The sequence below is a fragment of the Oenanthe melanoleuca genome, chromosome 1A (genome assembly GCF_029582105.1).
Source record: "Oenanthe melanoleuca isolate GR-GAL-2019-014 chromosome 1A, OMel1.0, whole genome shotgun sequence".
In the NCBI taxonomy this organism is placed as follows: Eukaryota; Metazoa; Chordata; class Aves; order Passeriformes; family Muscicapidae; genus Oenanthe; species Oenanthe melanoleuca.
The window spans coordinates 33,983,860-34,008,528 of NC_079334.1; the positions used below are offsets into that span (position 1 = coordinate 33,983,860).

Genomic DNA, 24,669 nt, shown 5'->3' on the forward strand with positions numbered 1-24,669 from the left:
GTTTGTTAACATTGCAAATTCTTGCAGCAAAAATGACAGCAACTGTCTTTTTAATATGTATTGCACAGTAAATGGCATAACAAAGCCTTGAGGTACAATTGCAATACATTAAATAAAAAGGTACATATATGGCAAGCTGCCAAAGTATATTTTCCCAGTGAAGAATACTTCACTTTCAGACAAGATATACCACAAAATTGGTGTTATTCTAACCTGCAGAGGTAAAAAGCTTGAAATCTAATATCTTTTGATCTCTCAGTGACACAGAGGATAACTTAAAAACATTTCCACCAGTTTTAACTAAAAAAAAAGTGAAAACTGAGGTCTCATTATATTAAAATACTGTTTTTAAAATTCTCACATCAACTGTTAGAGCGGTTTAAAAGGAATTGATCTTTTCTCTTTTCATCATTCTCTAAAGGCCATATCACTGGAATCCTGCTGTACCATGGATGAACAAGTCAGAAAGTATAAATAGTTGAACATGACAGTGAAGAAATTTTCTGTAGTGAATAGAAGATCCTACATTTTCATGAGGGCACTGACTCCCCCTCCACATCAAGACCCCTTCTGTAAAGAGGGCCACAGGGATGATGAGTATGTTTATTTTTCTGAAAACTAGCTGCACCATGCCTGCTAGTGGAGACACTGTGGTGCTTATTGCATCAGGATTGGGTTCAAAGGGATCCCAGACTCCTCTGGGTACCATGTTTCTAATAATATGGTACACTGCCATCACAGAGTCTGGCCATGTTTGCAGGACCTAACATAGCAGAAAAACTCCCTCTCTTGTTATCTCAAGTGATTCTGGTTTTTACACTAAGAAAAAAACAGTCTGTTTCACACATGGGGAGACTGGGATAAGACTAAAAACAGGGTGACCTGAAACTTTCTGTCAAAATTCTGTTCCTTTTACAAGAAAGGCCATTTGCTCCAATCATCTGTAGCTTCATAATTTATATTAAACATGAATATTCAAAAATATGACCCCCAAATTTTTGCCAATAAACAGTGAATCATTATTCCCTCAGTAAATTTCTGGAAAACACATTGATTTCTTCCACTGTGTGAGATATATTCACAGAAAATAAAAATAGACATTTTACAGAAGCCACTAGATGCTCAGGTCAGACTTCTACATTCACATTTCTGAAGATCACCCATAATTTCACATTCAGTAATACTGTTCATAATAATTTCTGTTCTTCTGCACATGTAATCAAAAAACAAATGGGAGAGTAACAATTCCATCAAATGTCTGCATTAAGGATTTACAAATAATAAATGTTTCCCTAGAGAATTGTCCTCTATTAGATGTTAATTCAGAAAGGAAAGTACCACTTTCACTCTGCAAGCAGGGAAACTGAGGCTTACAAGAGAGCAGGGATTTGTCAGTGACAAACAGCTGAAGCCCTTTTAACCTACTGGTACAGTCTAATAATAAAAGCTATGCATACAAAGAGAATTCTTGTTTCTTTCTTGTTTTGAGATGACAGCTTTTTACATTACATACACAGCAAAAATTTTGTCCTTAATGTTTAAACACAATCAGGGCTAACATATCTACCAGCAGGAAGCTCCAGGCTGGACACATGACATATAACCTTCAAAAAGCAAGCAGCTACTTCAAGCATTTAACTGGCTGCAGAACAAAGCTTTGGAAATGAACACTTTGAGCACTCTTATAAAGGGCTGAGAGATGAAAAGTAAAGCCAGTCACACAGAAGTCTTTGAAGCACCTATGGCTGTGGGCTTCAAATACCCACTGGCATGCACAGATATAGCAAAACTGGCTCTTTAAGCTAAACTGAAACCCTGGCACTTGCAATTCCACATGTAGGGGTGCAGTTATCTGCGGGGGGGCTACAGAAGGGGGAAGAAATACTGGAGGAGAGCTTGTAGGAAGACTGAGACATAGTTTGTCCCACCCAAAACCTGGATTCAAAATATCAATTTCAATTTAATGAGAAAAAATTTCATTAAAATAACATTATTTAACAATAAACTTAAAGCACTTAAATATGTCACCTTTTTTTCAAAAAGCTAAGCAAACTATGTTCAATTATTCACAGGTTGTTGCTGCCCCTGCACCCATCAAAAGCTATTCAGGCATTTGTCTTCATTTCAAACAGTCTTAAGAGGTCACAGTAAGTGAACAAAGAAGCAATGTCTAGACCCTATTTTTGCATACCACTGCAAATAAACCCAGTTCTGTCTTGGGAAATCACTGTCAAGATCAAAAATTCTGCTCCACACGGATATGTGCTAACACTTGAGTCTCCTCCTGCCCTTCCTGATGTCAAGCCAAAGTTAACTTACCTAAAATATCAGTATAAAGGACCTGTTCTAGGTCACCCAGCATTGTGATTATGACATCCTCATCCAGATGTGCAGTCCCTTCCCGCAAGCACCCCTCCTCCTCCTCCTCTGCCCAGGTCCTGCTGGGGAAATGGGATGTGCAGGCTGCACTTTCATCATCGGAGTTTCTGCCCTCCTCATGGTCAGTCTGAAGGCCTGCTGACCTCCTGGATGCCCTGCTTCCTGCGGGCGGTGTCCCCTGGAATGCCTGGGGTGTGGCGAGGCTGGGGTGGCACAGGGAGTGCACCGACCGTGAGAATGCCTTGGACAGGGAGCCCCTGCACCCAGCCTCTGCATCCCGCTGGAGGTAACTCTGGCCGGACTTGGAGGCGCTCCCGAACCAGTTCTCCCTGTATGAGTGTCGCCTCCTCTGCCCTTCGCTGATGAGCGAGAGGTTGGTTAGAGACTTCTGCTTCTGCAGGCGAGCGCAGCCTCCTCTCAGCTCCGCGCCTGTGAACACGGACAGCTCAGCAGATCGCTGCATGCTTCTGCCCGGGCTCCCCTCAGTGCGCTGGCATGTTTCTGGGAGAGAGCAGCTCAGCTCCCCGGGCAGCGCATCCCGGCAGGCACGGTGGCACACAGCTCTGGAGGGGACTAGGCAGGCACAGGCATCCTGGAAATCACGCTGCTGTCTCTGCTGAGCCGCTTCTCGCCCGTCGCGTTAATCTGCAGCACTCACAGTCATTTTCACTTCGATTTCTCTCAAGCAGAAGAGAGTTGATCAAACACTCTGCTCCAGCACAGAAGCAATCCCAAAAGCCAGCCGTGTTTTCCCCTCTCCATCCAATCACCAGTCTCATCGGAGCAGTGGGCCTGCATCTCTTTCTACAGCTGCTGCCTTCTGAAATCCAAAGTAGGCACAAGTACTGTCTCGGGCTTTTCCCTCCCTCTCACCAGCTCATGACTGATCCTAGAGCACAGCTTTCCACTTCAGATGGGCTGACACAGAACTGCAAGTACAGCCTCCACGTCAGAGCTCAATAAAGAGCCAAAATTAACCGCTGAAGCACAAGCCTCCTTACATTTTAGTATTCAACCTGCATTCCCAGATATATGACTCTTCTCTGCTACTGCAGTGAATGCTGCTGGCTGCCATGGCAGCAAACATCCTGGTGAATTAAACCCGAGACACAGAAGCCTCTGCCCACTTCACAGTGCCACAGGTTTCCAGACACAGCTTCACCTGAATGGGATGCTACAGTAACAGATCTAGCTCATGGTCAAATCCTATTTTTCTCCCCGAAAGGTAAGGATGAAAAGCTATTTCTTCCACATTACTGTTACTCCCTAAGCAGGAAGCTAAAAGCAGACTTGCAAAAGGACATTCGGTCTTGCGATTTCTGCTCTAAATATATATTAAAAAAATTAAGATAAGACATGGAACACAACAGTATTTGTCTGGTAAGATGATTCATAAAAGGAAATATTTAATTTCTTTCTCCTTAGAAAGCTACCCTGTTTATACCTCTGTGAGATTCAGAGGCTAGTATAGAATTAAAAAAAGCTGTTAAAAATCGTTGTTTCACAATATTCTGAAGAAAACCTATTAATGGAGGAGTAATTTTTTTTATAAAGCAAATCAGTATTGTGCATGAACTAAGTTCAGCAATTTTGAATGTTATTTGTATATTCATTATCCAGAGAGAAAGAAAACTTATGCTTAAATGTATGTCTTTTCTCATAAAGAAAAAGATATTAGTCCCAGAAATAATGGACAGATGAACAAAGAAATAGCTGAATTTAATTATATTTTTCTTTAGATACAAAATTTTATCTAGAGGAAATTAATTTCACAAAACATTATGTAGAAAACTGCAAATAATAAAATTACTGTATAAAAATAAACTGCTTTTGTCAGTGTGCAAATATGCTCAAGTCTCTACCTGAGAAACCTTGACAGAAAAATAACCTTTAAAAATGCCACCCTAAGAATCACAAGCTGTTCACAGATTTCCTGTATGAATAAACAGATGTTAACAGAAGCCTCAGTGTGTATTTCTTGCCTTTTACTGGTTCAATTTAGAGTTTTTGAAGATACACAGGGGAAAATTCTTGGAAATTTCAAAGGAAAGGTACATTTCTTCCTAGATAACTCTCAGAAACACAGAATAACTCAGAAAAAATCAGTAGTATAAAGTAATGGTGGTTTTCCATATTGAAGCACTGAAGAATTCCTAGAAAGACATGTTCCACATCAAGAGGAGGTGCCACTCCCATCCCCACCCAGAGCACACAGTCAAAGAGGAGACAAGAGGAATGGTCTGTCTGCCCAAGTACAAAACAGTCCCAGATATTAAACACCTATCACTTTTTCAGCATGGAAACAAAAGGTAAAGGACTGCTGTGTTTACTGCCAGGGTCTGCCAGCTGCAGTGACATATGGGCACTTGGTTTTGTGAACGTGCTGGTTTCTGCCTGCAGCAGAGCCTGGTGTGGTGTGGATGCTGATGGTGTCAGAGCTGGTGTGGGGTGGTGCTACCCCAGAGCTCCAGCACTGCCTGCACACCCCTGTGTTGGTGTGCACTGACAGTTCCATGTGGCTCCCCATAGCCTGTCCAACATGCCTGATTAAGCTGTGGTTGTTATAAAGTCCTCACAGGGAGGTATTAACAACAGAGAATTGTAAAAATGGAGGGCAATCTCACTCTTTTCACAATAATTTGTTTTATATCCTAAATTTATACTCAAATTGGTATTCTCCACTGCTATGTTTTGAATTAACAGGAAGTGTAATGATTTTTAGCTCAGTTGGTCAGAGCACAGTGCTAATAATGCCAAGGTCGTGGGTCCAATCCCTGTATGGGCCATTCACTTAAGAGCTGGACTTGATGATCCTTCTGGGTCCATTCCAACTCAGACTATTCTGTGATTTGGCCCTGTGATGCCAAAGTTCTCTTGGTGATTGTCTTGGAATCAAGAGAACAAGCTCTTTTCCTACCATAAAGAGCCAGTCTCAATCTCCCTGATATTTCAAATCCATGAATTCCCCGCCTGCCCTTTCATGCCCCAGCACCTGCAGGCAGTGACCTGTCTCCATGGCAAGCTGTAGGCAGATGTGGACCTGCTCTGGCTCCATCCAGGCTCCCAGTGTGTGTGCTCACATGCAGCAGCAGCCCTGCAGAGCTGCAGCTGGCCTCAGGAGACCCTGTGGGCAGGCACACCCCTCCTGCTCAGCTGCTCTAGGGAAGCAGCACATGGCAGGCATAGTCAGTCCTATCTCTGGCTGGGAGCAGAAAAAGTTATGGCAGGGGATGAAAGTGTTCACCCAATGAGGCACACCAAGCTCTCACAGGGTGCTGGCCAGGGGTGCCACAGCCCTCCAGGCTGGAGGGTCTCTGGCAGCAGCAGAGCTGTGCCCAGGGCAGCCCAGTGAGCTCAGTGTCTCTGCTGACCTGTCACCTCTCCCAGCTGAGCTGCTCACTGCAGCCCAGCTTCAGCAGCACACAGGGCACAGACAGCATTCTGAGAAGGGAATGACAGCTGGGCTGTCATGTGAGGGTAGCTGGCAGCTACAGCGTTCATCTGCCTCCTTTCAAAACACATTGAAAGCACACTGAGTCAAATGCTTTTATACACAGGTACTGAGGCTGGTCACACAACCTTCATTCAGCCTTCCCTCAAACATTTTACTGCATCTCTTACTAATAACCTTAAATGAACTTTTCTCCCCTTAATCCCATTGCCTTGCTTGGTAGACAGGCCATTGTGATACAGCAGATACTTATCTTAGACTAAGTGCTTAGTAGAAACAACACTGAATTTATCCTTTTACTCTACCACATCTCTCTGCAGGATGTCATTTGCCAAAACATAAAATTGCAATGTGGAAAATTCTCAGGTTTATTTATTGAAAAATAACTTTCTAAAGCTCAGCTCTCCATTTGAAAATGTTTAGATATAGCAACCAAAAATACATCTTTCTAAGCTAAGACAAAAGTATAGGAGACTAGAGGAGAGCAAATGTCATGACAGCATTATTCCCCAACCACCTTGCAATTCAGTGTGTTCTCCAGCCACTAAGAACACCTTAGGGAACTTCCTCAATCCATCACAGTCAGTGTAACATACTACTTTATTTTTACTGTTTCTTTCATAAAAGGAAATATAAAATTTATTTTAAGAACTAATAATCTTTGGGCAAATTTTGGTATTAGATAAGACTTTCTTTGAAGTCTCAGTGGATGGTTTAGAACCTTACAAATGAATTATGCAATAGATCTGGAAATGCATAAGATTATGAATCTCTTCAGCTATGCTTACTTGAAAAAAAATGTAAACTATTCCTGCATAAATTAATTAACTATTTATTTCAGAAAGCCAATAATTAAGCATAATAAACATAAAATATTAAAATGTGAATGTTTTTATGCTAATCCTGCCATTGAGATAGGCCTATAACTTTTAAAAGTACTGTTTCATTTCTGCTTCATCCCTCAGATTTTTATTAATTAGTCAATATTTATAAATTAATGAATAATTACTTAATCAAACACTTTGTATTAAGCTCTTGGAACATGCCAGCACTTCTGAAAGCCAAATGTTATCATTGATTTAATAAAATCATACTTTGCTGTTTACTGACATGTACAGTTTACAATGGATTATTAACTAATTAACTTACTGACATCCTTCTCCAATAAACTTGCTGCAGAAGGTGATAAATGTCACAGCTACTTTACGAAGAAATAGTTGGTAAGAAAGCCTGAACAACTTGTTCCCAGCCATACCATGATTAACAACAACCAAACTGGATTACTTTATTAGCCTTTCTTTTCATTATCATTTTATAATCCTGTTTATAAAGGTGTATTGCCATTTTGTAGAAACTGAGTGGATAGATAGACTTGTTGAGGCAAATGGTACATATAGTACATGCAAGAAATTGTGTTCACACCTGAATGCAGAATTGTTCCTTATTTAGGTGTCTCTGGGATTTCCTGGACAGAGGTCTGCACAGCTGTGTGCCACATGAGCAACAAGCCTACCATACCCAGAGCACACCAGAACCACTCCTCAGGTTTCTCATGCCTACAACCAGTGGGAATACTCATATCACTGGAGCTGTGCACACAGAGGGGATTTAAGGTGTGCAGGAAGACTAAACACTGCTCTAGGTGTGCTCTGGTGCTGATCTGCATCTGCACTGTGGAAACACTTGGGGTTGCTCTGGCTGAGCTGTGGAATATTCAATGGGGGAAAAAGAGATATAGAAAAAAAGTCCAAAGCACTTCAGATCACATCTAGAACAAATTCCCACCAGAGACACAGGAACAGATTTACAGTAGCTCTACCAAGATGCGGAACTGGCTTCAGGCATGAGCCATGTATGCATTCACCAAGAGCAGCAGATTATTGGTGACAAGGTAAAAACAAAGAGGTTGTCCAGTTTATCAGCCATGCCTACACCAGCCTCCCCACCTCCCTTGCCTTCCAGCACTATCCTCTTCTCATGGCTGTGCAGGTAAAACCAAGTAAACGCTTGAAAAGCAGTGGGCAGGAAAGAAGCAACTTCAGCTCTGACTTTACCTTTCACCAGCTCTGAGCTAGAAGACAGGAGAGGCTATAAAGGTAACCAGCTCCCTTGGAGGAGAAAGAGCAGAGGAGAGCTGAGAACACATTCTACAGATTCTTGCTTTACTTTCTACTATCCCATCACCACTGTTTAGACAGTAGCAAAGGGATGCCCTGCTGGACACAGAAAGCAGAGTCATGACTTTTCACCACTACAGCATGGAAATTAACTTAGGTTTGGTTGCTGAATTACACCAGGAGAATGGTGCTTAGCCACTCCTAAATAATTTTAACATTGTTTTTTCTGCATTCAACTTCTGTATTTATTATGGAGAAGTCTTGAACCAGACATGCTTAAAGCATTAGTTAAGGTTAAATTGGCTGATATTGCTCCAAAGTGGATTAGGAGTTCTGATATAAACAGCTTGGCTGGTTATGGGAGCAGTAATCTTCAGCCAAGAAGCAATAACAAACAGGAATGTGTAAATGCTCAGGAAGCAGAGAACATTATGTAACAATATTGGCTAAAATATTCTAGTCCTGAGGATGTCAACCTTAGTTCAAAATATTTGGCATTTTAGAAATAATGATTAATGAAGCAGAAACACAATACTGGTGGGACAGAACTTTATGAACACACTCCTCCAAGCTGTTTAGTGATTTCCACTGATGTTTGCTCTTTTGCTTTATCCTTACTGATCCTTACTGTTTATAAACATATTGTGCTAGGGTGGTGACTACCAAGCTTCAAAAAAAGACTAAGATAATACAAAGATAATGCCTACCCATAGCAACAGTTGACAATTTCAGGAAATCTGAAATATCAAAATGAAAGAAACTGGATTCATCGCTTAATACCTTGAAAATAAGTGACCAGACCATGGAAATTAACCATGCCTATCTCTTCGCTACTACTAGTGTAATCCCTTGATCATACCAGAATAAAGATGCTCTTAAGTAAAATAATTTAACTGTCCTTTGTCATAGCTAATCCATCATGGAACACTCCTCTGAGCAACTCTCACATGAGCTTTTATCCTATAGATCTAATAACAGAATAATAACTATCTAATAGCTAATAGCTATCATCATAAATAATGACTATCATCAATGATTTGGTGACAGTTCACCTACACAGACAATTAATTATTCAGCAAATATACTACTTGACCCATTTCTTCCTTTTGCTGCTAAAAGTTAAATAAGTGACACACCTCTGTTTCCCTATGGACACAGCAAATCACTGACCACATTTTCCCAGAGGTTCTGCTTCACAGACTCTTATGCCAATCAACAGCTAATGCCAGAGTCTAAATAATCAGATTAGGAACATCTCTGGTGTCTAGGTTTCTTTCTGTTATTTCTTCTTTTTGATGCTGTTTCTTTTCTTTTCAGAATGTAAAAGGTCATCAGACATGATATTCTGTTTGATCATTTCAGCATGTATTGAATTATTTGGGGTTTTTCTAGCATCTCTCTGCATGATTCCTTGAAGCATTTCTTGATTTGTGGTAAGTGTTTCAATTAAAATCTTTATATAGATTAGACCAAAGAGTCCAATTTCTGGAGTAATTAAAAATAATTTTGTATTTTAACAGGCATGCATCACCTCCAAAGAACATTACCCCGTGTTTCAGAGTGAAATATTTATCACAGAAGCTGACTGTGCAAGTAAAGGATGTTAGAAAACTTCCAAAAGAACAGAGACAAACCAGGACAAAACGTTTTTCAGTATGAGTCAGCTAAATGTCGAGACAGTCCCCATAAATCTTGGGCATCTGATTTCCCTTCTGGTGGAGTGATAATTTTACACTGACGTGTCAAATGGATGCTTTGAGTGAGTTATATCCTGTGTGAGAACCACGACTCATTACAAATTCATTTGAATGTTAACAATTTGTAGTAAAAGGGCAAAACTAAAGGTAAAACCAGTGAGATAGGATATCACCTTTTGTTTTTCTAAAATTATAAGAGTGAGGATGCTAATGAAAAACAAAACCAAGTAACAGCAAAAATAACACCTGAAACCCCCAGGTAACAGCTCTTGCAAAGAGTCCCAGCTTGTATGCAACCCTGCAACTGAGTGCTGATGAGAAAGTGAGCTGTGGAACTCTGTTTTTTGCATCTACAAGCAGAGTCATGGCCAGATCCAGTGATGATGTATCTCAGCATGGTTCTGTTGACTTCAAAGCAATTATTCCAATATGACTAAAACACTCCATCTCTTCAGCTTTGTAACCTACTAAGGACTTTAAACCATGTTTACAAGGAATTCCTTGTTACACAACCTTTAGCAGCTTAGATCTATCAGTAGCTTATAGATCAAGTACGATAGAAAGAACTTGCTTGTTTTCTGAATACAGATTCATTTATAAAAGCAACATGTGTACTATGCAATTTATGTCTCAGCTCTGATGTTATGATTTAATTTGATGTTAAAAATGAGAGAGTTAAAATTTCTGAAGTCGACTTTCCACTGCTCCTCTTGGCACATTCAGTATGATTAAATAAAGCAAAAATTACATGAAACCATAGATTGTAAAAGCCCAGTTTCTGCAAAATGACAAAGAGGGTATTTGAACAGAAGGAACCAGTTCAAAGAGATAACAATGGATTTGAAGCACTAAATATGCATGACCTAAATTTTCTGTGTATTTAATACCACCCATGATTAGAGGTCAGAAGTATTATTTCAATCCATCACAAAGCTCCTGGTAAGAAACAGATGTAAATAGAGAAGTTCACAGTCTTCTCCTGACTTATTGTTACTCACCAGATATCTCCTCTAGGCACTGTTTGGCAGTCTTACTAAAGGACAAATCCATTTTAGTAGGACTGGTACAGGAGTCAGCAGGTGGTAAAGAGGTACTGTCATTTTCTGAGAGAGTTCTGAAATCAAGAAAGATTGATTATTATCTATCATTCATGTACTCATGGAAAAAAGTGCTAGTTACAGCTCCATCTAGAATCATATCACTATAGGGTGAAAATACAATTTTTGTCACATTATCATTATGCAGTTTAAAGTCCAGATACACAAATGTACAAGCAACTAGGCTTTCTTTCTTTTTCTCTTTCTCTGCAGAAACTACTTGTAGTTATTTCTGTGAAATTTGAAGCCATTTTTTTTTCACTTTTTTTTTTTTTTTGCAGGATTTGTCAACCAAATCTAGTCAGAATCCATTTACATTGGTTAAGTCACGTCCCTGCACATACATAAAGGAAATAAAAACTTGTAATTAATGAAATATTAACTGAGAAAGGCCATGGGGAAAAAGCTTATGCAAGGCTGGATGGAAATTTGGCCCAGATATTTAAATCTATGTGCAGCTTCTTTTGCTAATGCCCCTTATATAACTCTGGGAAATGCAATAATACAACTTTTTCCATTAACTTTCTAACAAATAGCTCATACTTTCTTTAAGGGTATATTTCTGTGAATATCAATGATAAATTACAATGGGAACCCCTCGCTGAATGCAGTTACTTTCTCTTATATGAAAGTAAATAGCAAGAAATACATGAGCACACTATTATAATAAAAAATATCTCACACCTATTGCCGCTTCTTAAGGAATAGCTGTAGAACCTACTTTACACTGGAACTGCTGAACAATGATGTCACCAAATAGCAACATGTACCACCATGTGTATACAGTAAAATAATACATCTGAAGATATAACAGCCGCCTTTCGATATAAAATTTTGTAAAATCTTCCCTTAGAGCTCAAGTTCTTCCAGCTTTCCTGACATGAATAGCAGTCACTCTTATGATTTATTAAAATACTAGTAAAATATTTATATCCTAATTTTAAAATGTGACATTTATCGTTCAATTTTCAAAATTCACTGTAAAGTGCTTCCAATGACCAACTAAACTTAAAAAGGAAACATTTAACTGTGTGATGTATCTTTATTTTATAAATAAAACTCATAAAAACAGTGACATCTCTTAAAATAATTTTACAGCAACTAATTTTATGAAATAATTTTTCAGTTAATATTTTCTTTAAATTTAATGAATGGATTTGTTCAGTAATTCATAACAATAAATGAGGAAACAGATATCTGCACAAAAAGCAGCACAAGTACTGACATGGTGGAATCCATTGGTTAGAATCATTCAACTCAGAAATGTAAATTATGCCTGATCAGATGCACTGTTTTCTTATCAATTTCTGTTCTTTTGAGATGCTGGAAGCAGACAACTGCTCTATAAAAACTATTTTTGGTTCTTTTCTGTCACACACTAGTGGAAACACAAGCTCAGCACATGTTGCAAGGTTAACTATGTCCTACCAACCTTGAATGTAGTTTTACATTTGATGCTTGAGAGGAGTGTCTCTTAAGTAATAAAAGAGCTCACTCTATCCCTCTGCAGTGAATGCACTCTGAAATTCCAGTCCTGCTTGCTTTCCCAAAGGGCTTTAAATCATCAAAATTTTAATTGTCTGAGGGTAAACAGAAATCTCATGGAGGACTCTGGATTTCACAGCAACCTAAGTTCTGCTTACTTAAGGCAACTGGTTATTTGTTGTGGTACAGAGGGACTAGAAAGCACCAGCCCTTGGGCAGCTGTGATGGAGATACCAGCAGGAGGGAACAGGGGACAGGTCTCTCACAAACAGCATTTTTTCATCGAGGTTTCCAGGGGGTTGCTGGCTGCCAGCACCGACACACCAGCCCTGCCTTTTCATGAATGATGGCCAAGGCCCTGATTTTCTCTGGAGCCAATCTTAGCTCAGATGCACTGAGAATGGTGAAAGACTAGACTAGGTGAGAAGAATTTCCAAGTAAAATGATGTAGGGTTTTAGGGCTCTTGGGGAGCAAGGAACCCCAGATACACTGGGTACCAAAACTTCAAGTTGCGTTGCTGTGGGTCATCGTGGGTTGTGATACGTTGGACCAAGAATATGAATGCCTCTTCTAATTTTAGAAAAAATGGGAAAGGAAATTGTGAGGTTTGTCTTCTATACTTCTGGCTTTAATGTGTTACTATGGGATGTATTAATCCTATGAATGACTCAAGTGATCATTGCAGGACTGCAGCACAGATTAAGCTCGAGGCAACTAAACAGCAAATTAAGTGATCTTCTCATTAACCTTGCATGCCAGCCTTAATGAATTATCCTCTATCCTCTACCTATTCACAGCCCACTGCCTTAAAAATAATTAAATTCTTGCATCTCTCTTGATATAAAGAAAAGGGAAAAAAAATTCAGTTTAGTCAAAGCCAGCCCACAGATATCTCTTCCAGTGCTGTGCATCTGTAGTGCAGGTTAATTTAGGCAAACTTCATGAAAACAGGACAATCTGTTTCTATTTTAATCATGGCAATCAGAGAATATATTTATCCCCAACCTGCTGAGTTACATGCTACCTATATGTAAGAGCATCAAACTCACTTAATGGGACAAATCCTTCCTTCAGTTAGACCTGCACAAGCTGATTCATTCTGATTAAAATGAGCCTGTATGGGGTAATTAGGAACAGAATTTGAAACACTACTTAGTAAGTGGTCTCTAACACAGTCAGTAATTTCCTGTCTCTAACGAAACAGCCAACCTTAGATAAACACAGATAACATCAAAGATTTTGTTTGCTTTTTAGTTGACATTCCAAAAGATTTCAGATGAATGTGATGGCGTTTTTCCAGCAGCTCTCTGAGATGCAGCTGTCCTGAATGTGTATCACTGTCAGTGTAACAGACTGGCAGGACCACGCCTGCAATATGAGCAGTTAGATCACTCATGTTCAAGAATTGTGAGTTAAATTGGGAGCAGATGCAAGGAAGGGCTACTAGGATGCTCATGGGGAAAAAGAAACTCTTCTGGAGGGATGGGATTATTCCCTCACATGTTTAAAAAGAGCAATCAAAGAGAAGCAAAATACATTTTCCAGTCAAAGGACGGTTAATCAAATATGTGTTTATAATTATTTCTTCACTTATTATGCTTCATCCCATCTCTTAAACTAACACCTCTACAATGGAAACTTTTCTTGCACTATTACTTGAAAATCAATCATGGAAAAATGGGACAATTTGTCTAAAGACCACGTATTTGTTACAAATAAAACTGGTGAGTGGCTATCTTTAGCACTACCTACAACTGCAAAACTTTGGTTAGTGAGCATTGCTTTATTTCCACAGCAGCAATGTAAATAACAGGAATCAATGAAGCACTGCAGCATGGCTTTGAGTCTTCACTTCATCAAAGAAAGTATGTTTAGCAGCATAATCTCTTATTAACTGACAGAATGTTTTTTTCTGTAAAATTAGTTTCAACTCCACAATCAGCGACAGAGAAGAAGCTTCTGGTCATTAAAACCAGATATCAATATAGCTTCAAGAAACCCTGCACATGTTATTGTTACAAGATCCTTGAAGACCAGTATAATTTTTTCCCTAAGCCTGTATAAAAACATCCTGAATAGGCATCTGGAATTGAATTTCACTGTACTTCCAGAGACACAACCAGATTACATCCTCCTCCCCATCTGTCTCTGCTCTGAACCTCCTGCTCACCCTTCAAGATATGGCCTAGTACAAGAATTGTGTTAATCACCATGTATTAAAGGAGTTGGGAAGAAAATGTTAGTAACCAGTGAGATGTTCATTTATTATATTGATATGTCCTTTTTCTGCCCTATCTATTGAATACTTTAGTCCTTACAGGATCATAAAGTAAATGAGAGCAGAAAGATGTTCTTGGTGCCATCTGGTCCAATGACTTTCTTGAAGAGGGTCTGGTCGCATTAAATTGCTCAGAGCCTTGATTTGTTGGATCCTGGACATGTCCAAATTCAGAGATTCCACAACTTTGCTCCACAGCCTGCACCAAGTGTTTCACCGCCCTCAAATTAAAACCATATTTTTTAAACTTCCAATCAGCACCTCCCCTGCTGTAACTTGCATCTGATACTTCTTGTCCTTTCACCCTGAATTTCAGAGGAGTCTAGCAACATCATCTCTACACCAACATATTAAGTAGCTGAAGTTACCAGTTTCTTGCTTTGCAGGGACAAAAGAAGTGCCAAACTGATATTTGTAGTCCAGCATGAACACTGAAAGAGCATCTCTGCAAGACTACAATTCAGACACTGCTGAAACTTCTTCCAGATGTTGCTATCATCAAACTAAAACTTAGCTGAAAAATGGAAATTTAATCAATGCACAACATAGAAGAGCAGCTTGGGAAGATGAGTGCTCAGCTAATTCTCAGCAGCATTTCAGGCAGTAAGCAGTTCCTGAGCAACACAGGCCCTGGGATTTGAGAATTTTAGATTCTATATCTCAGCCATGGGGAAAAAAAGAACTAAGCCCCTACAGTGGATACTGAAAGAGTTAATAAAATAAAGCTGAAGTGCAGTACATCCATCCAGTTACAACTGCTGAAATTCAGTAGGATTTATTTTTTTGTCATTAATGTACCTTTTCCCTCCAGCCTGCACAGTAGCCTAGTAATTACTAAACTTCTGTGTTACTCTTCTCTATTTGAAATTTAAGCACTACTAGGAAGACAGCTGAATTCTAAGACCAATTTCTATATAAATTTAAGGGACTCAGGAAAATGGCACAATTTCCAGCCTCCTACAATTCTGTCTAAGTAGAAGAATGTGTAATTTTAATAGTGGCTGGTGCACTTTAAACAACACTACAGTCTCTTATACCTTCCTACTGTATCTCTGTTATCAAGCTTTCTGGCAAATAAATTACATCTTCTTCAGTCTTACATCCATTGGACCCTGCAGTCAACTTCAGAGGGGACATATAGGGGACTGTAAATAGTATATTCATAGCCACATTTGAAAATAAAGAATCACTTTCTGGAAGAATAGAAGGATTTAAATTATACCAGTTTAGATAATCTCAAATGCAACCCTGACTGTTGCTGCTAATCTTTGAAGAGAAGTTGTAATCCCATATGAATTTTGATGTCAGGTGTTTAAGAGAAATAAAAATACAATGTGATATCATATAAGGCAAAGCACCAAGACTGCAGACCTGAATAGTGCAATATCCCACTTGAGAACCTCCCAATAAAACAGTATTTTCTATTTACTGTACATTAATAAAAATATAGACTTCTTGAAAACATGATTATTAATAACTATAATAGGTTTGCAATACTTAAGGAAAATACATGGCAGTCTCAAAAAAACTCTTTGGAATACCTCCTTTTCCTCACAAATCTACAGTAATATCCTTTTGGTTAACAAAAATATATTTCAAAATATATGGTATTGTTAGGTATCAGCAACAAATCAAAAAAGCACTAGCTTACTTATGCTTGTGCTAATGGTCTAAATAGATGACACAAGTATATTACAAGATTCTGCAGAACTCTGGATAAAAAGAACTGTGTTTTTATGAAATTTTATGGACATTTTTTACAAGGACTGAAGTACAAACTTACAGAGCCTAGATATTCCTTGCAGCTGGGGAAAAAAAAGCCCTTTTAGTCTAAATGGAAATAATTGTTTAGTAACTCATAGAAAGCTGTTAAAAAGTACACCTGAAAATTCTGTGTTATTAATTGTGGTAGCTGCTTTGAAAACAATTATGTTGAAGAATTTAAAAGTAAATATAGTACCCCAACTCTTGCTCATTTCTACTTACCATATATCCATAAAAATAAATTTGCTGACTTTGAAAATTTGGATATTTTATCTTTGGTTATATTTACATTTTTCTATTAAATCATTGTGTGGTATTACAAAGCCCTAAAGATTTAAAGAAAATTAGTTGCTGTGTATTTTTTAGTCAGATTCTGCACTCAGTTAGAGAGATACATATTGAAGAAACCTCATCAAAGCCAGTGTTTTACTCTGAGTTTATGGTATTTTGAGATCAGACACTGGCTCTGAGAACTTTATTTTCATGTGAGATTTAACTTCAAATACAGTCTCCTTTGCTGCTTGTTTGAAGCAAAGAGACAATTATTAACATGAAATATTACTGGAAGATGCATGCTTCTATCACCCTTTACAATTCAAAACATGTACTGCTTCAAGATTAAGCTTAAAACAAAAATAAGACATCTCCTCCATGCAATTAACTGGCACCAATATGTGGTAAAATGGGCTTTAAGCAGCACATACATCTGAAGGCAAAGCACAGCTGCTTTTTCTCTCTCATTATACAGCACCCTAAAACATATGTAGGCTGTCCCATGTACCACACTACAAATCCTCTCTATCACTGAGGTTTTTCCAGATAGCCACATGCACATTAAGTGCATCCAGTGATACATATAATTGAAACTCAAGAGGCTCCACTGCATATTAGAATAAATATAACCCATACTGAGCCTTTTCTTCCTCCCATATGATTTTCTGAATTTATCAGTCATCCAGATTGGTTTTGAAGCTGTGTTTAGTTGTGTGTAATGGTATATATACTTCCTCAGAGCCTGCTTCATCACCTCTTTAATCTTTAGCCAAGATTATCCAGAGTACTAGTCACTAACAAAAACTGGCAGTATATTTTGCTTAATAATGTCGTTTTATCAGATGTCAAATTTACCCACAACTGTAACTAAAGCCCTCCAACAGCTGACATATGAAAACATTATTCAAACCAGCCTGTCAATCTTTCTGCACTTTTTGTGTCTTCTGAATTGTACAACAATGAATCTCCCAGCTTCTCTTCAACTGCTCTATCATATAGGAAAATAAATTCAGAGAAATGTTGATACATTTAAATGTTCATTCTTCTTTTTCAGAGCCTTGGTCCTCTGAAGAGTTTCTATTGCCTGTAAAAATTAATTGCCTGCAAGGAGTTAATCCACACCTATTTTATGTAGAAAACTAAACAGGAAAAGAACTCCAAACAGCAACCTTTTCTGTCTACACAAACTGTGGAAGTATTTCTGAATACTTGTAGAAGTTAGTATATGTTTATTCCTCAAACATCCACCAGTACTGTTACACATTTTGAAAACATCAGGAGTTTATTTTATGATATTTGAAAAGAATGGTGAGTTCTAAGCAAATATTATTGAATATCAGCAAATAGATGTTGAGGTTCTTAGAATGCAAACAAGAATATTCACATTAGAAACCTGACTCAGCCATGACCTTTCAAAAGCAGCACAGAGAATGTACCACATGGTCTGTATTTCTAATCAAAACACCCTGAATATTAAATGACAAATATTTGAAGTGGATTGCTTTTGTGCAAGGTAAAGACTCAGAGTTCTTGTAAGAAATTGTTCATACAGTAACATTAATTAAAAAATAATATTAGGAAAACATGATGCTGTGACAGAAAGTGGGGGATGACAGCGTGATCCGCCATTACTTTATCCATTTAGCTCTCTTTCCTAAATGGTGGCACAAGCCCCAGTTTTCCTCCAGGATCTTACCTATAAATGAAAGGAGCTACCGTGGCAGTGTTGGGGTGGCTGTATTGCTGTTGCTGAGGAAGCTGGACCACACCATTTCCTGTGCCTTGGCCACTGCCTGTGGCCATCGAGGCTGACAGACCCACGGAGGACCCTGGGGCCAGAGCAGCACTTGGTTCTTTCCCTTCAGAAGAAGCAAGAGCAGAGGAAGGGGAAGCCTTCTCACTAAGCTGAGATTTTGGTGTTGATTGGGACTGGTTTCCTTTGGTAGTCCTCAGTTTTTCAACCTCCTTACTCCCTGTGCATGCAGAGGAAGCGCTCTGCTTTGCTGTTGGTACCTTTGATCCAGGTTTTGGGATCCCACTAGAAGATGATATTAAACTTTCTTTCTTGGCTGCTGTTGTCTTGCTTCCCTTTGGGATTAAGCTTGCAATTTTTGAGCTCTTCTTTGTAGATGATTCAATGACCTGATCCTTCTCTTCCTTGACTGCTTTCTCAGTGCAAACTTTGTTTTTGTCCCTGTTCTTTTCCTCTTTGTCCTTTGGCTGTAGCAAAGACTTTTTATTGCTGAGATTTTTGCTGCCAGCTTTCGGAGGGGTTAACTTGGGTGATACTTTGGGACTGCTGCTTGTGGAGCCCCCGCTGTTCACCCCACCACTTAAGACATCCATTTCACCACACTCTGAAAAGTTGTCATCCTCTCTCCCGCTGTCACTGGGTCCTGAGCTCAGTGACAAAGGAGGTCTCAGAGCAGTCCTAGCATTAACCAGCTTGAATTTTTCCAGCATAGATTTTTGTCCAGATGAAGGGGGCTTCACAGCTTCAGAAGGGGGTGGCTTGAGCCTGTCTGAAGTTGGGGTGGGGGAGGTTGCAGGGCTGGGCTGTTTCACAGACAGCATGGTGGAGGTGGCGCTGTGTTTGACATTCATGGACTTGCTGCGCCAAGGCTTGCTGGCACTTGGAGAGGGAATGGCAGAGACCTGCTGCTGCCCGGTGCTGGTGGGATGCTGCACATTTCCATTCATGCCTGCAGAGGGGTGAGGGCCTTTTGGTGAATCTGCTTAAAAAACAGGAAAAAAACATAGTGGTATAGTTACTGTCCCATCTCCTGATTGAAGGTGATGTCGTACTCCCCTGGCATTTAAAACACACATGTGATATAGAATAAACATAAATTATATGTGCTAGGAACATGAAGGATGCTAATAGAATACACCTTTCTTTCTTCCACTATCATGGTGTTTGATACTTTCACAATTCCAAGAAAGCCTCAGAAACACCTTTGTTACAACAATTTCATCATGCAAATCAAGCCTTCCAAGTTAAGATTTTATTTTTCAATCTTCCAATCACTTGTTTGTAACAAAACACTGAAGAAGAAAAAAAAAAGAATGCTACAATTATGGCAGAAAAACAAAACTGGACAAAAAGGAGTTTGATGTTTAGTGAAAGAAAAATATGTGCTAGAAAGCTAAGGTTTTGGGAAAGAGGAGAAGGACTCAGTAATACTGAAATTAAATAAACAAAATCAGTAGTCATAAAAACAAAAAAGGCTAGTGACAATACATTTTTTAGTTTTAGGTACTGTTAACAATATTTAACAGCTCACTTCAGGAACTTATCCCAGTACACTTTCATAGGTTGAAAAAAATTTTCTCAACCACTCCACCAGTGTCAGTACTTGAAAATTACACTGATGCATCATCTGTATGGATACAGCAATGATAGCTGGTTTGGCTCTGATCTCAGGTAAGGTATGGTAGGCTTTGGCACATTCACTACACTTGCATCATCCAGGAACTTCAGTGGATGTTCAGAATGAATGAGAACAAAGCTCCTTCTGCAGTAATCAAACTATGCCAATTAATAGCTGTGATTTTTGTCATCTAGCCGTATTAACTGAAACAGACCAATGCATGAAAGGGTTAAGTTCTTCTGTATGGAGTTCAGATTCCCAAGACATACCTGAGTATATAAACACCATCATTCTGAAACACCAGAGAAATTAAGTGGTAATGGCAATCAAATCATGTGGAACATAGCTATTTCAGCATCTGACATATATTCTTTTAGTGGATGAATTCTGCCGTGCCATTCACTATTGGGACTGTTGGGGAATTAGATGTAAACTGGTCCATAGTATATTGAATTCTGTACTACAAAAAACCCATGAAACATGCAATGCAAATATAGTTTGTGTAATGACAAAAAGAGTGCTTGATGCTTTGTATATACACATACTGTGTCATAACTTGGGGCACACCTGTCTGAGTAATATCACAGATGAGAATGCTGAGGACAGTTGTCCCTTCAGCACAGAGTATGAAGTTATGAAGCATTTTCAGTTTTGCAGTCTCAGCTCTAAACCTCAAGTCAAGATTCAACTACTCATTGGGAAGTCTGAAGGCTTCTAGTACATTCAGGAAAGGCAGGATTTTGAGAATACTGAAAGTAAAGCTGTTTTTCCTTTAACAAAGAGAATGCGAACATAGCAAAATTTACTGTTCTGAACAGCATTAGGAAGTTCTAGTTTAAAAACATTTTAAAAAACCTGAACAAAAGTAACATGATAACATGTAACATTTTTACTTGCTTAACTGTATTAGCAGCTAGCTCCATTAAGCCAATCACCTCCACCTTAACAGATCCTATATAATTCCATCTGCCCAGCATTTTTTTGTGAGCTCCTCAGCCTGGTGTGCAAATGCCACAGCACTACATGGGTGACAAAGATGACGAAGGGACTGGAGCATCTCTCCTGCAAGAATAGGCTGGGAGAGGCGAGCTTATTCAGCCTCCAGAAGAGATGACTGAGAGGAGACTCATCCATGTACACAAGTATCTAGAGGGATGTGTTAAGTCGGGCTTTTCCAGCAATCAGGTAAGGGACAACAAGAAGACCCTGAAGACAAGAAATTCCACCTGAATATGTGGAAGAACTTCTTTACTGTGTGGGTGACTGAGAGCTGGAACCCAGAGAGGTTATGAAGTATCCCTCACTGGAGATACCTAAAACCATCTGGATGAACCCATGTTCAACATGTGAGATGACCCTGCTCGACCAGATGACCCACTGTGGTCCCTTCCCTGACTCAATCTGTGATTCAGTAAATGAACTCATTCCACCTTCACAAAAACTCTCAAGCAGTTCTGGCAAATCCTGTTCTAGGCAATTAACTGGTAAAGGTTGCTTCAGAGTGTTTTTTGTGACAGGTGAAGTTAAAGCATATTTCCTGGGCTCCAGGTTGCTCCACGGAGCACCTTTGGTGGGCAGCTGCATAGCTAATTCCTTGGGACCAAGGCAGGAATTACAGCTGGGCCCCTGTGCTTGTCTAGTGAGCCTCAGATGCTGTGAGAGAGCCTGGGGCCAACCACAGCTGTTGGAAATTACAGCAGCCCTCAGGCTTTCTTAATTTATACCAGGAATCAGCCACAGGGCTGATAGCTCAAAAGTGGGTGTGCACTTGCACGCATCTTGCCTTGCACTAAGCTAGCCCTAAATACACAGGAGGATTGGGGTCTTAAGCTATACCAATAGGTTTGCAGCAGAACTATTCACCTTAAGAATATGCAAAGCTAATGCAGAATACATGTAACAATCTGTGAACAGCAGGATGCCACTACATTCTGTTGTATTAGTTATGTTACATATTTATGGCTTCAGGCTATTAGCTTTACTGCAAAAAAAAAAGTGTTCTGATTAAAAAGAATGCCTGCCTTGCCATCTTTCCAGCTGTATAATATTGAAATCATTGAGGGGAAAAATGTAAAAAGAAGAGTATTTATTGTTTCATCAGCAGCTTGTTCTGCTACATATATAGCAAAAAAATGCAGGTTCCTGGACCCACTGGTATTTATTTGATACCCATGTCAAAAATCATAAACAGGAACAAAAAATTACAGAGAACTTTAGCTTGTCATTAATCTTCAATTTAAAGGGCATCCTTAATATTTCTGCAAGAAATGTGAACTGCATGCTCTTAAGAAATATTGACAACCTGTCTGTATGTTTAAAGATGTAGAATTAAAAGATCTATTCCCCCCCACCTCCAGCACAAATGCATTACTTGAAGCTGAACACAATTAACTGCTTTCTGTGTGCTCAGTTGGGCTTGGCTTCAGCTGCTCATTATGTGAAACCTGTCCCCACCTTGTGGTGATTTTGAGAGAGAATGAACCCAACCTATGAAAAGGATTTCTTATTTCTGTAAACTAAATTGTACAAGAACTCAGTCTTCTGTTTTGGGCTTAGCTCGTTATTCCTGAGATGCACAGTCAGCTTCTGCTGAAAACAGTTTTGCATTCTGCTTGAGAACTCAGTGCTTCAGAGCTCAGCCTCTGCTGTAAAAACACAGCAGAAACACAGCACCCTCAGATGTTCAGTGCAAAAAGAGAAATTTCTATCATAACCCAGCAAGACCATGATGGTCGAAGGGACATTTTCAAATCCACTTTTCATAGGCTGTTGAACAAATAAAGGGCATGTGAAGAGCTGAACTCGGGCCCAGTACATAACCAACCTCCTTTGTCTTCTCATCTGTGATCTTTACTGTGTCCTGTGCTGCTGGAGAAGACAACCTCTTAACAACAGCTCCTCCACTGCAGCAAGATTACTTATGATAATATAAATATTCTGTAGCAGGCGGGTGTCCAGATTGTCCATTTTTAGTCAGTCACTATAAAGAAGGTTAGTAGAAGATAAAAGAGTTGCAAGGGACTGCTCTAAGAATGTTTGAAGGAATGGGAGATCTATCTAGTGAGATTAAAATAATTCATCTTGTCAACTCTCCCTTTCTAGCTGTCCACTAGAGAAAGTAGCTACTGCTTATCAGCACAAGGGGAGAACACCACCAGGGACAACTGGAAAAACAGTGGCACCAGAAGAAAGATACACAAAGTAGCTATAGGTGTACATACTGCCCAGAGATGAACAATTTGCATCAGCATCATCACAACAGAGTTCCAAGGCAGAGTTTCTCAGAGTTCATATAGGCAAAATAACAAATACTGTTAAAACTGAGTTTTGAGAAAACAGAAACACCATCTTGTATCACTAAGTTATATTGAAAAGATGGAAATACATTTCCATGACATAAGAGACCTTCATCAGTGTTCAAACACACTGTTTCTAAGATCTGAGGGGTAAAGACTTGTTTTAAAAATGTGGCATGAATTTGAACATTATTTCTTTGCTGTACTCTACATGCACTGTTTTTCCACCTTATTAGTATGCGGAATAATTACTTCTTTAAATAGTTTAATTTTTCCTAGTTTTATTTCTATCTTTATGTTATTATATCAGAGACAGATAAATCTGAAAGCAGGCATGTTCTTTGAAATTGATCTGTAAGCTGCAAAGTCCAGAAAAAAAAAAAAAAAAAAAAAAAAAAAAAAAGAATTGCACTGAAGCTCCACAAACGAGTTTCAGCTAATGGCTTGTGGAATGTTTTGGTGCATTCTGTGTTTCAGACTTAACCAGAGCTACACACAGTTAGCTGTGTCACACATTGGATCTGGTCTGCTGGTGAAAACTGCTCTGCTTAGTAGAGAGCAAACCTGATTTACTCAGGGGAGCCAGGTTTCTTACTGAGCTGAACTACTCCCTAAGCAGCATTCAAAGGAGATCATATCAATGAGACACTAAATAATGGGATACTATGTAAGGGGCTGGTATCACATCTTGTTTTGGATCACCTTCAGGTCTCCTCTAACTCTGTGGCTGCACATCCAGTCCCCACTGTGACTGACCATGTTATACAGGAATGGATTACAGGTACTACTACTACAGCTGGATTAAAATAGAATCTTATGCTGTATCTATTTTCTGAGGTCTCCTTATTGCATGCACAGAAAAATGTAACAACAGTGGTCCTTGAAGAGGTTTGATGGTCCCAATATCTAACAGCTATTTACTTAGCTCAAGTCATCTCTCTGTTTCAGAAATTAGGGCATATAGACAGTGCATCTATTAAAAAAAAGCTGGTAAAGTTATATAGCTCCAAATATCTGCATCAGAAGCAAAAATTGAAGTATGAGTTATTTGTGCTGTAGGGAAATATCAGTTTGTTATTGGATGGTGACACTATTTTTAAAAAGTCGGTTTTTATATTATTTGATATTATTACTATTGTAAAGGTTGAAGTTTGTTTCTAAACAAATTTTTCAAAAATCTCAGGTTACAGAACATCATAAAATACTTTTTGAAATATCAAAAAGTAACTGTAAATCTCATTTTAGTATTAAAAAAATTAGTCACTATAACAACTAAGTTTAAAATATAGTATGGTACAGTTTTTTTTCTTTTTATGATAAGTAGAGCACAGCGTACTCAAATACAAGTTCTTCTGTTCTTTTAGGAAATTATGAAAGAATATCACTTTGCTACCCTTGCATTCACAGCAGTCATTTTCTCTAATGAACTTCTGCTTTATACCCTAAAACAATCTTGCATT

General features: G+C 38.9%; 1 protein-coding gene across 5 annotated transcripts in view; it reads right to left on the bottom strand.

Annotated features, from left to right (window-relative positions):
• NAV3 (neuron navigator 3) overlaps positions 1 to 24,669 on the bottom strand; it is a 248,387-nt gene that overhangs the window by 107,275 nt on the left and 116,443 nt on the right. For 3 of the 5 annotated variants that reach the window (XM_056516355.1, XM_056516357.1, XM_056516352.1), the window contains 2 exons: positions 18,239 to 19,277; positions 10,643 to 10,758 (listed from right to left, as the gene is read on the bottom strand). In XM_056516355.1, coding sequence (XP_056372330.1) covers positions 10,643 to 10,758; positions 18,239 to 19,277 — 1,155 coding nt within the window. The remainder of the gene's footprint in view (positions 1 to 10,642; positions 10,759 to 18,238; positions 19,278 to 24,669) is intronic. The other 2 variants (XM_056516356.1, XM_056516353.1) reach the window with 1 other exon arrangement.